The sequence below is a fragment of the Crassostrea angulata genome, chromosome 6 (genome assembly GCF_025612915.1).
Source record: "Crassostrea angulata isolate pt1a10 chromosome 6, ASM2561291v2, whole genome shotgun sequence".
NCBI classification, from domain to species: Eukaryota; Metazoa; Mollusca; class Bivalvia; order Ostreida; family Ostreidae; genus Magallana; species Magallana angulata.
The window spans coordinates 58,605,689-58,620,385 of record NC_069116.1 but is presented as its reverse complement, the minus strand read 5'-3'; the positions used below and the strand labels follow the sequence as shown (position 1 = coordinate 58,620,385).

Sequence of the window (14,697 nt, the reverse complement as noted above, 5' to 3'; positions counted from 1 at the left end):
TCATAGATGCGAGCGTGAGTGATTCAGATGCATCATTTTTTGTGATCGGCCGAAAGTTGTGTTCGTATGAGGCATCCGACAAATTTTACGACAAGCGTATTGCGCCTTAATTGCGTTTTGTTGTATACTATGCAAATTGTAGAATTTAAAATAGTAAATCATTATATATTATTGTATCATTAACGGTTGACGTTCATCCTCTAGTGCGATAAAAATTATATCATTAAAGATCAACGATGTACTTATTTAGCGTTTTTTTATATAGTGGACGTGAATTTGACCCTTCATGATGCAGTTTTGAAATTATATCATTAGTGGATACTGTGTCATCAGATGTTGCTACATACATTGTAGGTAACGTTAACATATAAGAAGTATACATGTAAATCGTCTCTTTTTGTAACCTGCAAATTATTTTGGCACATAGATTACGAAAAGAAACTTGTACTCTACTAGTATTGGGAGAAGGAAGTTTCTAAAAAAAAACCCACACTATGGTGTTCCGATGGGGCCACTTCGACCTTCGCACTTTCGCCTTTAGGTCGAAGATGCGAGAGTGCGAAGTTGCGAAGGCGAAAGTGCGAGAGTGCGACGGCGAAGGAGCGAAAGTGCGAAGATGCGACGGCGAAGCGCGAAGATGCGAAGGCGAAAGTGCGAAGGTGCGAAGGCGAAGGAGCGATACTACTATCGCTCCCTCGCCTTCGCAACTTCGCACTCTCGCCTTCGCACTTTCGCACTTTCGCCTTCGCCTTTTTTGATAGCATTCAGAAAGTCTCGGTCTATTACATAGAATTTGATGCAGGCACCGTACTCGCAAAGGTTTTCCGATTAATCCATGATATCATTGGTACGCATGCGCTAAGCCATTGTGCTTACTATGAATGTTTATAAATAATTGTTATATACTCCATATAAAATGTAAGGTCCGCCATAATGTATACATATGCACTTCCAGACTCCTGTCACTTACCAGCTGTCTGTTTACCGTAGATCAAACACAGTAACATTCTAATTTCATTATGCGACACTCCTTGCTGATGTATGGATCTAGAGGTGGAGAGCCCCCCCCCCCCCCCCCCCCCCCCGGAAAATTCAATACTAATAACTTCACACATGCAGTAAAGGGAGAGAGAAGGTCCGGATCTCATCCCCCCGGAAAATTTAATTTTATTAATTATATATAATAAAATCTCCAAAATATGTCTCGGAACCCTCCCCCACCCCCGACAAATATAATTATTTATCCACCCCACCCCCTAGAAAAAGTTATGGATCTGCGCAGGCTGTTGAAAATAATTTCTAAAAAGTCCATCGTCTGCCTCAGATGTCCTTTTATACAGCTAAAATTGTCTTTAAACGATAGAGAGCTCCATAATTATAAAAAGGCGAAGGCGAAAGTGCGAAGATGCGAAGGCGAGAGTGCGAAGTTGCGATGGCGAGAGTGCGATAGTAGTATCGCTTCTTCGCCGTCGCAACTTCGCACTCTCGCCGTCGCAACTTCGCGCTTCGCCGTCGCATCTTCGCACTTTCGCTCCTTCGCCGTCGCACTCTCGCACTTTCGCCGTCGCAACTTCGCACTCTCGTACCTCGACCTAAAGGCGAAAGTGCGAAGGTCGAAGTGGCCCCATCGGAACACCATACCACACTGACGTTTCCTGTGACTCAGTCTAACAAGCTTTTATTGGTAAAATACATTTTCACTCCTTACTTGATCCTAAGCAGTTCACTCCCTGGTACATCGCAGATGTGTTAGACCGATTGAGAGGTTTGGTACTTTTGCAACAAAAGTTGATTAGACATACTTACATGAGGAAGGTGACTATTATATGATAAACCGTGTTTCATATTGAGTTGTCTGGGCTTAATTGGTAATGTAAAAACAATAATCTCTTTAGAAAAGTATTTGATATCATCCTTTATACATGCAAGATCTGAATACGCGGAGGAGTTAAATTTTCTAATAGATGTTAACTGAAAATTATTATAATGCAAATTATTTGTTTTCATAAATAAAATATTTGCAGATCCTAATCTGTAATTCAACAATGGAGGGAATGTTGAGCATTTTGATTTTGACTATGTTGTTGAAATCAACGAATGGACAATTGTTATACGATGATTTGGAGGAAGAGCAAAAATGTGTGAACGTGGCAACACACATTATAAAAAATGAACTACAACAATTTACCAAAAACATTGAAAGAATGGTGAAGCAAAATATGGAAGGAATAAAAAATCTCGACGCAAGTGTCAGGAATATAGGAGATAAATTAACCTGCAGTGATAGATTGACACCCATATTCGGTTTGTATTATGCATTTATCTTAAAATAATTCAGTACATATTGTGGAAATCAAGAACTGTATTACGTTTACCTATAATAGTTTGTAGTTGACCTAATATGATTCATACGTGGTCGGTAAATTCCATATGGGACTCTAGCTCCGCTCACGCGCTATATGGAATTTACTGACCACGTAAAAACCATATTTTAGGTCAACTACAGTAGTCTAGTCCGATTTAGTCGAAAAAAAGCTTTTTAACGGCAAATAATCATTATTTGGTCCAGTATGGTTTTTGAACATAATTAAAGTGTGCTGTTTCCTAAAAAATATGCTGGCCTTCACGAAAATGGCGTTAAGTAGCTCAAAATGGCGATTCAAAATGGCGGACAACCAAATTTTATATATTTTTTTTCTTAAAGTTTTTTCATTATTGACAAACAGTAAGGAAATGATCCAGCTTAGTATTTTATCATATTTAAAGTGTGCTAAGTTTGAAAAAAATTGCTGGCCTTCCCCAAAAAGCATAAATTAGGTCAACATGGCTATTCAAAATTACAGATATCCGGATTTTATATTTTTTTTCCTAAAAAAAATTACACTAAGGAAAACGCACAAAAAAACCCCAATTATTAATAAGTCCAGCAAAGTTATTTTTGCATATTAATTAAGGAATGCTTAGTCTGAAAAATATGACTAAAATGGCGCTAATTAGGTCAAAATGGCGGTCAAAATGGTCGACAGGCAAATTCTATAATTCTCTTAAGTCTTAAAAACTGAGGTAACAAACGATTATAAATTGGTTCAGCATAGCATTTTATCATAACTAAGGTGTGCTGAGTCCAACTTAATATGTTGATCTCGATAAATAGTTAAAAATGGTGGACAGCCAGATTTCATCATTTTTCGTCTCACAGTCTCTTCAATGGAAAAAAAATAACAATACAAAATCACAAATTGGTCTAGCAAACGGATTTATCATAATAAGGTTGTGCCAAGTTTGATGAAATGTGTTGGTCTTCATGAAAATGACGTTAATTTTGTCAAAATGGCAATTCAAATTGGTGTATATTAGTAGCCAAATTTCATTACTAGTAATCTCTATATAGACTACTAAAGGCCTCTTAAATGGGGACAATGTTTGAATATCATAATTTCAATACTAATGATGTAACTGACAATCAAATTTGAACACTTGTATTAATAGAAAAAACTCCACCAGTTTTTTATTTGGAAGAAATATGTCTGTTTGCCCTTATTTAGCTGCAGTATATAATTATGTTATTTATACAATCTTATTTTGAATGATAAAATTGTGATTTGAATTTACAAATGTCTTTAACCGGGAAGTAGGCACGTTTACATTCACACATAAAGGTTCTGCAAGCTTTAGGTATAATATCTTAAGGTCATAAGTTCCAGCAACAAACAACTTTATCCCATCTCGGCAATGTGTCTTGGTTATCCATATAAACAAAGAACTTCTCGAACTCTTTGATTTTTTGGTCAGTTTATTCCCCTTTTCATTCTTGTTTCTGTTCACTTATTATGTCGATTTTCTCGATATGCCGTAGAAATAAGAAGTTGTGTCACACCATATCAGTGAATGAAATGAACCAAGTGCTAATTCAAAGTTCTATAAAAGGGGAACATTTTCTCTTCAACAACACTGACAGGGATGTTTATCGGATTAAAGAGGTTCATACATCAATCAGCAAACTTAGTTGTGAGGATATGTTGCAAATTAACACTAGCATGGTCTAGCATAAAAAGCCTCAGCTTTTCCTCTGAATATAGACACACATTGCTATACTTTCCTCAGCTCATTTGGCCAAACACATGTTAACAATTTTGCAAGAGGTTCTTTTATCTTTAACGAAGACATACATGTAGACAACTACAATATATAAATTGTCCCTAGTAATGTTAAAGAAGAGTAAAATCCCTTGGGTTGCCCAAAACATATTGCGCGTATTTATTACTACTAGTATATATAAAGCTGTACGATATGTTGATCTCGGATCATTTTGAATCACAAGCTTTTCCAGTGTATATGATGATTTATTAGTTAGATGTATTTGCTGGAAAGGTATTAAAGGAAGAGACAGACATATACTAAAACAGTTCTTCATGTCGTACACTCTTTCTACATGTAAGTACCTGATTGTATCTCTGTTATCATATAAGCTTATGGCATCGATGTCTTTAAAGCCTAAAACACCAGTTTTATAGTGCAGAAGTATTTCTCCTCTCTCTTACTTTGTTTTGTAAGCAGTTGTTGTATTTCACGAACTTGCAGGTCGAAGAAATCGGTACGTAAAGTATAATCTTAAAACCCCCAGGAAAGGTTTAGGAACAAGACGGATATTGAAAACCATGAACATAGAATGTTTAAATAAGATACCGGTATACGCCTTAACAAGACAAAACGGAAAAAATTAACATATTTTAGTAAAATATGGAACTGTTCCTTTTCTTCATTAAAGTGTTCCAATCTAATTTTTCATGTGCATATTTGTATAATGTAATACTTAATACACGTTTCATCCCTGTAAACGGCTTTAAAAGAGAAGTATGAATTCTGGCTGTCGGTCATTTTGAAACGCCATTTTGACCCAAAATAACGCCATTTTTAGACGGAGGCTGTAGAACAGCCTCCGTATATTGTGATTGTCTTGCCCTTGACTCAAATAATGAGGATTCCCTAAGCACCATCTAGGGGTGGACGAAATAATAAATAATTATAAGATTCAATGAATAAACACGGTATGCTTCTTCGTTCGGGTATTTATTTATCAATTAATCTCTCGCGGAGACGTATCTTTCTTTTCCACTGCAACCCCCCCCCCTCAGAGAGAGAGAGAGAGAGAGAGAGAGAGAGAGAGAGAGAGAGAGAGAGAGAGAGAGAGAGAGAGAGAGAGATTTCTGTTGAGAAAAAAGAAGTATACAAATTAAACCTTAAAAAACACGGTAAATCAATCTTTAAATCAAACATCACAAACAGTATAAAATGCTACATTGTTAGGCATACTTCCTTTCTCTTTACTTGAAATCAAACATCACAAACAGATTAGAATACTACATTGTTAGGCATGCTTCCTTTCTCTTTACTTGAAATCAAACACCACAAACCGTGTAGAATACTACATTGTTAGGCATACTTCTTTTCTCTTTTCTTGAAATCAAACATCACAAACAGATTAGAATACTACATTGTTAGGCATGCTTCCTTTCTCTTTACTTGAAATCAAACATCACAAACAGTGTAGAATACTTTATTGTTACACATACTTCCTTTCTCCTTACTTGAAATGAAAACTTTTAGAACGAAACTTGTTCCCCTTATTTCGGAAAGATCACGTGGTGCACCTCGCGCGTTGATTTGATTTTAGGCCTAATTAACAGGGGTAACACGTGAACTCGGACTGAAACTGCATGCTGGATTCAATCACATCGTACTGTATTCTTTTGTGGATACTAAATTTATGAATATGTAATATTAGTATATTTCAAATGAATGTACGTAAAATTACGCCTAAATGATACCGTGTTTCTAAAGTTTAATTCGTATACTTCTTTTTTCTCAACAGAAATATCTCTCTCTCTCTCTCTCTCTCTCTCTCTCTCTCTCTCTCTCCGATCATAATATGATAATATCATGTAGAAAAGGGAGGGGGTGGGGTGTAGGGGTGGTTGTACGGTTAGACGAAGTAGTTTGCAATTTAGAGGCTATCTTTTGTCTTGAACAGGTGTGGGTTTGCAAGTCACTATACACAGGAAATATAATGAAACTTAATCTAATTTCACAAGAGTAATTCGAGTTGAATGCATTTAAAAACATGTAGAGTTTCCCATGTTATTTTGTGATGCAAACAAATTTCATCCTTCCTTTTTTGTAAAAAATAAACACCTTTAAGTAGTAATATAACAAGCTTATAAGGTTAAAATAAGAGAACAACAATAATTATTTTAATATTATTTACCTAACTCTGATGTCAACCTAAAAAAATATCCTCGCGCAATAATACTAAACCGCTTCGCGAATATTCTAACATGATAAGCGGTAAGCGCTGTCATTCCTTAAATAAAAAAAATAATAGTGTCAATAGTTTAATTTCCTCCAAAATGATGCCTCTGTCTGATAGTACTTTCAGTACTTTGATTATAAAGTTAGCATATATATCGTCAAACTCACTATACCCTAATTATGAATAAAAACTTTTTGATGGACCGGACTATAATTGTTGTAATGCTTTGTTTCTTGTTATAAAACTTAAATAGAAAGTGAAAAATCTGGCTGTTGGCCATTTGAAATCGCCATTTTGACCTACCGATATTTTACGGAATTTCAGTCACAGCTAGCATATTTCTTAAGACCCAGTATGTCTTAGTTATACATGTATTGATGAACTTTGCTGGACCAAATTAAACTTGTTGGTCTCATGCTTTTTTCCGTTTTAAGTAACTTTAAAGAAAAAAATACGAAATCTGGCTGTCCGCCATTTTGACATAAAAAGCATCGCTTTAGTGGAAACCATCATGATTCCATAGACTTAGCACGTCTTATTTATGATTTGAAAATTCATTAAAAAAATTATGATTGTTTATTTCTCGCTTTTTTCACCATTTAGGAAACTAAAGGGAAAAATATACAATCTGGATGTCCACCGTTATGAATCGCCATCTTTTCAAAATATAAATATAATTTACGACATTTTCTTGAAAAATGCATATTATTCCTGATTATTCACACCAACGTTATGATTAAAAACATAGCTGGACTGAATATTCATTGTTTGTCTCGCGCTTAATGTCCATTTCAGAAATATAAGACGAATTAACATAATTTTGTTATCCCCCATTTTAAATTGCCACTTTGACCTAATTAACCACATTTGTGGAAAGCCAGCACAATTTGTAAGACTCAGCACACATTGGATTTGAAGAAATACTATTTTGGATTAAATCATTAGTGTTTGTCATTATTTTTCCCATTGAAGAGACTTTAAGAGAAAAGTTTGAAGATTGGCTGTCCGCCATTTTGAATCGCCATTTTGATCTACTTAACGCCATTTTTAAGAAGGCCAGCATATTTTTTCAGACTCAGCATACTTTAATTATGATAAAACAACATGCTGGACCAAATAACAATTATTATTACGTATTTCTAGAGCTCTTTTTAGAAATTTTGTAAATAATAACACGTAATATGTACGAGAAGTCTTTTGCAGGCACCGACTGTGCTGACATTTTAAAGAGATACCCAGATACAAGATGGAAGAACGGGGTGTACGATATTTTTGGTTTAAACAGAACAAAGGCCGTGTACTGTGATATGACCACTGACAACGGAGGTTGGACGGTAAGCTCTCTCTCTCTCTCTCTCTCTCTCTCTCTCTCTCTCTCTCTCTCTCTCTCTCTCTCTCTAAAACAATGCAAGAATTATATTGGCTATGTTTTGAAAGTTCTCTAGTTTCACCAACAAGTCAAGCTACAATATGTAACTTATCATCGTGTAAGTTTTTTGACGAAACTTAATAATTTTGACAATTATACGTAAGTCAATAGTATGTATACATACGAACAGGTGATTCAGCGGAGAGTGGATGGATCGGTGGACTTTAACAATAACTGGACGGAATACAAGAACGGGTTTGGATTTGCTGATCATGAGTATTGGATAGGTACTATTTTTCATTTTTATATACACTAAATATACTAATAAAAGAAACGAAACTCAGTGATCATTTAGATAGATGTGAAAGTATTAGCACCAGCTTGGAAATTATAGGAATAGGAGAATTCGTGTCCAGGTATTCTGAAAGTTGGAGGTGTGTTTTGTTAATTGCTCATATGTTGTAATTGCCAAAAAGGGAATGGGACTTTTATTTATACGGTAAATTGTAGTATGTATAACGTTTATAAAGTAGAAAGCAAAACCTTAGCATTCACTAGTATTTCAGATATGAATATGGAAATATGACATAACTATATAATTATATATGAAAAAAAAAAATCAAATGCATGTACCAGTAACCTTTTAGTGAAGAAATTAAAACGGACGTCAAACAATCTAATTTGCATTGGTGTCGGAAGCAAAATGAAAGTGGGGGGTAGGGGGGTAGACTGATCATCAGAAATATTGACAAAGCTAAGAACAAGGGACGTTATTGGCTGAAATATGCCGTGTTTCAAATATGCACAGCACAAAACGTTTTAAAAAGCCTTGAATTTATCAAATCTAAGTTCTGTTTTTAGCAAGACGTCGAAATTTTAAACGCGCCATGCATATTTACGCAAGAAGTTTGTATGTGTTTTATAAACATACTGGTATCTGTGTATGAATTTCGGGCTTGTAAACAGCAGATCACAAGTTTAAATCTGCATACGGCCTATTTCATTTATAAGTTTTAAATACAAAATTGTATATATTTCGTCTACATGTATATGACTTACGTGTATATACTTCTGATGCATTATGCTACACTGGCGTCGGAAGCAAATTGAAAGTGGGGGGGGGGGGGGGGGTGGGTGGCTAGACTAATCCTCAGAAATATTAAGAAAAAAACTAATTCCCAAAATCATGGAAATCTTAATCCGGGGGGGGGGGGGGAGGGGAGGGGGGGGGAGGGGAGGAGACCTATAATTCCAAAGAAAAATATTATCTACCAAAATTTTTTCCCCAATCATGAAATTCCTAATCCGTGGGGGAGGGGGAGGGGGAGGGGGGGGGGGCTAGTATGCCTCTTAATCCAACTTCTCAATCTTTCAAGGTAAATTTAGGAACAATAATCTTTCCTGCGAGAAAATGTGTGGGGGGGGGGGGTACCCTTTATCATGCTATATGCCTAATGGTTAGGTCTAACTAGAAATTTTTTTAAAGCTTTCATGACCTTTCTGATCACAATTTTTAATTTTAAATGCATAAAGAATGAACTCGAAGAAGGTAAGGGAAAAGGGGGAGGGGGGTCCTTGACTGTCAGCAAGTTTGATAGGCAACCTCAATTAAAATATATCATAGGGCGTTATGATAATTTGTCTCCTCAACTGACGGCAGTTATTGAAACGAATACGGCATAGGAGTCGGAACCGGGGGGCTTTTTTGCTAAGTTAGACCTAACCATTATGCACATAGCAGAATAGAGGGTTCAGCCCCCCCCCCCCTCTCCCCACTTTTTTCGCAGGAAACATAATTGTTCCGTAATGTACGTTTGAAAGATTGAAAAGTTGGAGTCAAAGGCATACTAGCCCCCCCCCCCCCCTACGGATTAGGAATTTCGTTATTATTGAAAAAACGAAAATATGTGAGGTAAGATTTTTTTTTTATTGGAACTATAGGTATACTCCCCCCCCCCCCCTAAAATGGTATGGCCAGAAAGATTTTTTGTTTTCCACGGATTAGGATTTTAATGATTTTGGGAATTAGGTTTTTTTCTCTCAATATTTCTGAGGATCAGTCTAGCCCCCCCTTTCAATTTGCTTCCGACGCCAGTGTCTGACGTCAAAATTAATTGTATGCCAATATGGACATGACTTGTTATATGATTATTCCGGATTAATCTAGACAGTGCATGAAGAAGGCTATTTGATATCAAAGACCAATCATTTTTCAGGAAATGACATGCTACATAGACTGACGTCACAGAAGCTCCAGGAACTGCGAGTAGACATGGAGAGATTCAACGGAGAAAAGGCCTATGCTGTTTACTCACGGTTTGCTGTCGGTAACGAGACCAGTAAATATAAGTTGGAGGTGAATGGATACAGTGGAAATGCAGGTAAGTTATGGTACCATAGACATTTGGGATGATAGAATATGTACCCATGGAATTTTTAGCTATAATGAATAGCAATTTCGCTATAAAAATGCTTGTCGATAAGATCGTTTATTTAATAAAGTACCCATGAACAACAAGAGTTCAAGTTTTTATTAAAATTTGTCCATCAAAATATCACACGAACTGAACCAACAATTAGTCGTCAGCTGATCATTAATTTTCATCTTTGTGAATATTAATTAACGTATATTCTTTAAAAAAGGGGAAAACTAATCAATTTTACGGAAAAAATAGCTGAACGAAATATGACGTTCATAAGCTTATTAACAAACATGATGAAGAAGCATATCAAATTCAATGCTAGTATAATATTTTTTTTTCAATTACATTGTAATGCACAAAGTACGTTCTCAAATGTCCTTTTTTTTAGTTGATATTGCTTTAATGGCTGTACATATAACTATCAGACATCTTATTTGGAAATAATATATTTGGCTTGACTTTGAGAAGTGGATTTATGCTTAGATTTTTCATTTTACCATGGAAGAAGCTAATGATCTGTCAGTTTGATTTTGATATGACTAAATCTGTTGATTATAAGTTTAAGACATTGTAATGATGTTTGGGAAGACAAGTTGCTCGTGAATTTTTCAGGTAATCAAATGATATAATGGAAATGGGACTTTATCTTTGGTTGCCCCCTTCCTGCTCCCAAAAGTGTTAGACCATATTGAACAATATTCACAAAGAAGTGTAAACACTTAATCTGACTTTAAAAAAGTCTATTTTCTGTGACAAATAATAACATTTTAAAGTGCGTTAAGTGTCTAGATGATAAAATCTGTTGGTCTACACTCAGTATGCATTTTTAAAATTTTTCTTTAAGTGCGTTGTCCTAAATTTAACTTAATTTGAATTCATTTTCGAAAGTGCGTTATTTTTTCAAAATACGTTGCCACAATGCGTCGATATATTCAGTTACTGACTGTAATCAATGACTAACTGTCAATCATTAATGTTTCAATCAACCAAAGTGGCAATTGAAGTAAGCCTGATAACTGGGCTGGGATTTGAAAGTAAACAAAAGCAAGATTTAGATGTACCAAGTGAATTACCGTACATAATAGGGTGGGAAGGGTAGCGGTTGATTTTTGTTCAGGATGAAGTTGAGAAAGGGCGATGAACTGATTCATCTGCAATATATGTGCACCCAAAATGTGGCGTTTAAGTTAAGTCGGATTATCATTCAGTATCATCAAATGTCAAGGAAGACTCTAGGAACGCAAGTATAAAAAATAAAAGACATGCATAGTGGGAAGTAATATATAAAAGTGATTTATTTGTTATTTCACCATTAAAAAACTAAGTTAGTTATTTAAAAATGCATTGCTACTTATTAACATGGTAGTGATTATGACTTTAATTCAAATGATTCCATTTGTAACCAATGTGATTGTAGGGGATAGTCTGAAAGTACACAACAATAAGAAGTTCTCCACACCGGACCAGGATAACGACAATGACAGCCGTTCCTGTGGCACCACCTGGAGATCGGGATGGTGGTTCGACCATTGTTTCCAGGCCAACCCTAATGGACAGTACACCGACTCTGAGAAAACTGATTTTAAATATATTTCATGGTATCACTGGAGAAACTCGCATATATCTCTTAAAACGATGCAGTTGATGATTCGTCCTCGATTCTGACAACGAGATGTAACGTCAGATAGAGACATCATTACATGTTTAAAATATGGGCAAGTTTATCATTTTTACATAATGCTGCAATTGAATTTAAATACTTTCGTCACTTGTATGTAAGTTGTATTCATGTACATGTATTCTATTTTACGAGGATTATCAAACAAGAAGTGATAGAGTATCAGTTTTTAAGTTTTAGTAATGATAACTTTAAATAAAACATAAAATTGATGTCAGCGTTGTAAAGAGAAAGTATATTAATTTAATATAATGTCATCCTGATGCGCACTCAAGAATGATTTATTTTTTTATACATGTATAATATTCAGTCTACTTACCGATGCTCGTACATACACACACACATGTCAAAAAAGATCAAACTTCGGTAACTACACAGATTATAAATCAATTACAAATAAACTTTTTGTTATACATTATATCGGGCAAATCAAAAATACATTAATTTCACACACACACACACACACACACACACACACACACACACACACACACACACACACACACACACACACACACACACGTCAGGGTCCTGACAAACATTAATACATGTATATGCGTATAGAATACTATTTTTGATAAATAAAAACAAATAATATGTACAAAATTCAACTCTATTAAGCTTTTACCAATATATTGAACCAAAAGGCAGATCAGTTTGATGGCAGATTTGGAATTAAAAAAATGATTTTGTTTCTAAATGACTAAAGGTTTAATTACACACTGAGGTTTGAGAGGGCACAACACCTATTCCAATGCGACCTAGTAGTCTGGTGGAATTTATATTCGACAATATGACCGACGCTTCTCCTACTTATCTAGACATTTCATATTATTTAACACATAATCGCCATTTCGTTTAAGGTCTTTTATTATTTGGAGTAGTTACCTTTTATAATTACTTTTAACTTAGAGTAGTTTCCTTTTAGAACAGACTAAAATGACATGCAGCGTCCAGATTAGTTCATACCCCCACAAAGGGAAGTAACAAAACGCTTAAATTAAATAGCTACAAAACAAACATGCAGTGACGATACTGAAAGAGTATTTGAAAGGTGAAATTGACCATTTTGAAGGGTTCGTCTCTATGTAGATTTGAACGATATATATCCTTACCGCTTTAACCTGAAATTGCATTGTTCATCGCTTTTAGTAAATAAAAGTCTCACCTAATAGTCCACAGGAACACAAAACACTTTACCTCGCCATCTTTAGGATTTATCAACCCGTCAGTCGGTAACAAACCAATGCATGTATGAATTAAATTGAGACTGAATTCTCTGAGATATATTATCAAATAAAAAATGATCATGATGAACAAAATCATATATTGTGAATGAACTCTGCATACAATCAGGTATTACAATATTTTGTTGCGTAAATATATCTATAGATTGTTGTTAATATGGAGATACATTTATATGATATATCTCTAAATGTATAAATATATGATTTAGCACATGTAGAAATTGCAAGGAAGTAATTGTTTATGTAAGAGCAATAATTTATTTAATTATGTACGTCGTGTAATTATTGTATATAAATCAAATTGTCTACATATTGTTTATCATTTTTATGTTATGCATATTATAAGGCATATTCTCATTGTATATTTCAGGGTTTCCGTTTTAATACAGCATATAAATCATTACTACAAGGGTTGATCCAAAAGTAATGTCATACTATGCACTGCGCTTCTCAATGATGTGTTATTGTCTAAAATGATACATCAAATTTTCCTTATTAAAAATTAATTTCGAATCAAAATTTTTATTATATTTCGTTGAACAATTAACAAGATATTGATGTTTATAGCATTATATATATACGTGACATCGCCGCGTCATGAGTTTACATCTTTTCTAAGGTTTGTACATATTAATAAAGTACATGCTTCAAAATTTGAAAATGGCTATAACACCACAATATTTCAAAATAGATATATTATTAACTGTTTTAAAAAATAAGGGACCGTTACTGTCCATTTCGGATATCTACCCAATGAATGTTGTCTCTAGATCAAGGGATAAAAAGGCTGGACATGCAAATAGTGATACGATGTATTTTTTGCTTCGATGGATAGAAATCACTGGAAAATGTACTGAATTGATATATCAACCTAAAATTGTGAATGAGTGAACAGGGTACCTTAAACGTGGCTCCAATAATTATAATAAAAGCATATGTCATGTTAATAAATAAATTACATGTAGATAGACAGAAGACATACGCTCTGAAAGGAAAATTAAAGCTGGGTTCTTACAATGGCTATATCATAAAGCTCCGTTCATGACTTCTTTAAGAGACCTGAACAAACTGATCGCACATTAGATTACACACACATAGATCGCACATTACTTTTGGACCAACCCTCGTATGATTCAAACCACCTGTATTGTTATTTTGGCCCAAATTGTAACGCTAATTCAAATTTTTCATCAACTTTCCTTACTTATGTAGCAATAAACCTGTATCAACTGCTTATGAAGTTTTTGTCTTTTAGTGTAATTCAATACGCAAGGGCATAGCTCTACGTATGAAAATGTTTTAAAACGAGCCAAGCAACTGACAAAGAAGTTGATAAAACAAGATTATGAACAGTCTCCATTGAAGTCATCATTTCGTGAGCTCTATGGTCGATACAACGACCTTGTCAGCAAATAACCTGGATTCCTTTCCCTATTAAAGAGGCTCGGGCACGATTTTAGATCAAAATTCTATTTTTGATATTCTATGAATAAAATGCTTTATTTGCACATTTTTAATAATAAACTAAAATTGGAATGTTAGAATTCAAGTTACAGGTAAAATGTTTTTGTTATGTAAACAGAGTTCATCTTATAATATGCAAAGCTGTTTTTAATTAGTCTTTTCCATTAAGAAGGCTGGGTAGCTATTTTAGGACCATATTGATCTCC

General features: G+C 34.7%; 1 protein-coding gene across 2 annotated transcripts; it reads left to right on the top strand.

Annotated features, from left to right (window-relative positions):
* Nucleotides 1-1,732: 1,732 nt before the first annotated feature.
* Nucleotides 1,733-14,261, top strand: LOC128188177 (ryncolin-1-like). Of its 2 annotated transcripts, none has more exons than XM_052859073.1 (6): nucleotides 1,733-1,868; nucleotides 2,025-2,304; nucleotides 7,514-7,644; nucleotides 7,870-7,966; nucleotides 9,896-10,060; nucleotides 11,520-14,261. In XM_052859073.1, exons 2-6 carry the CDS (start codon nucleotides 2,046-2,048, stop codon nucleotides 11,765-11,767), a joined length of 900 nt encoding a protein of 299 aa, XP_052715033.1. In that variant the 5' UTR covers nucleotides 1,733-1,868; nucleotides 2,025-2,045; the 3' UTR covers nucleotides 11,768-14,261. The 2 variants fall into 2 exon arrangements, with proteins under 2 accessions (XP_052715033.1, XP_052715032.1); XM_052859072.1 differs by having other exon boundaries at nucleotides 1,754-1,815.
* Nucleotides 14,262-14,697: the final 436 nt, after the last annotated feature.

Coding starts and splice junctions, on each gene's coding strand:
- LOC128188177 (XM_052859072.1), top strand. Junction 7,645..7,869: donor CTGACAACGGAGGTTGGACG/GTAAGCTCTCTC, acceptor ACATACGAACAG/GTGATTCAGCGGAGAGTGGA. Junction 7,967..9,895: donor TGATCATGAGTATTGGATAG/GTACTATTTTTC, acceptor ATCATTTTTCAG/GAAATGACATGCTACATAGA.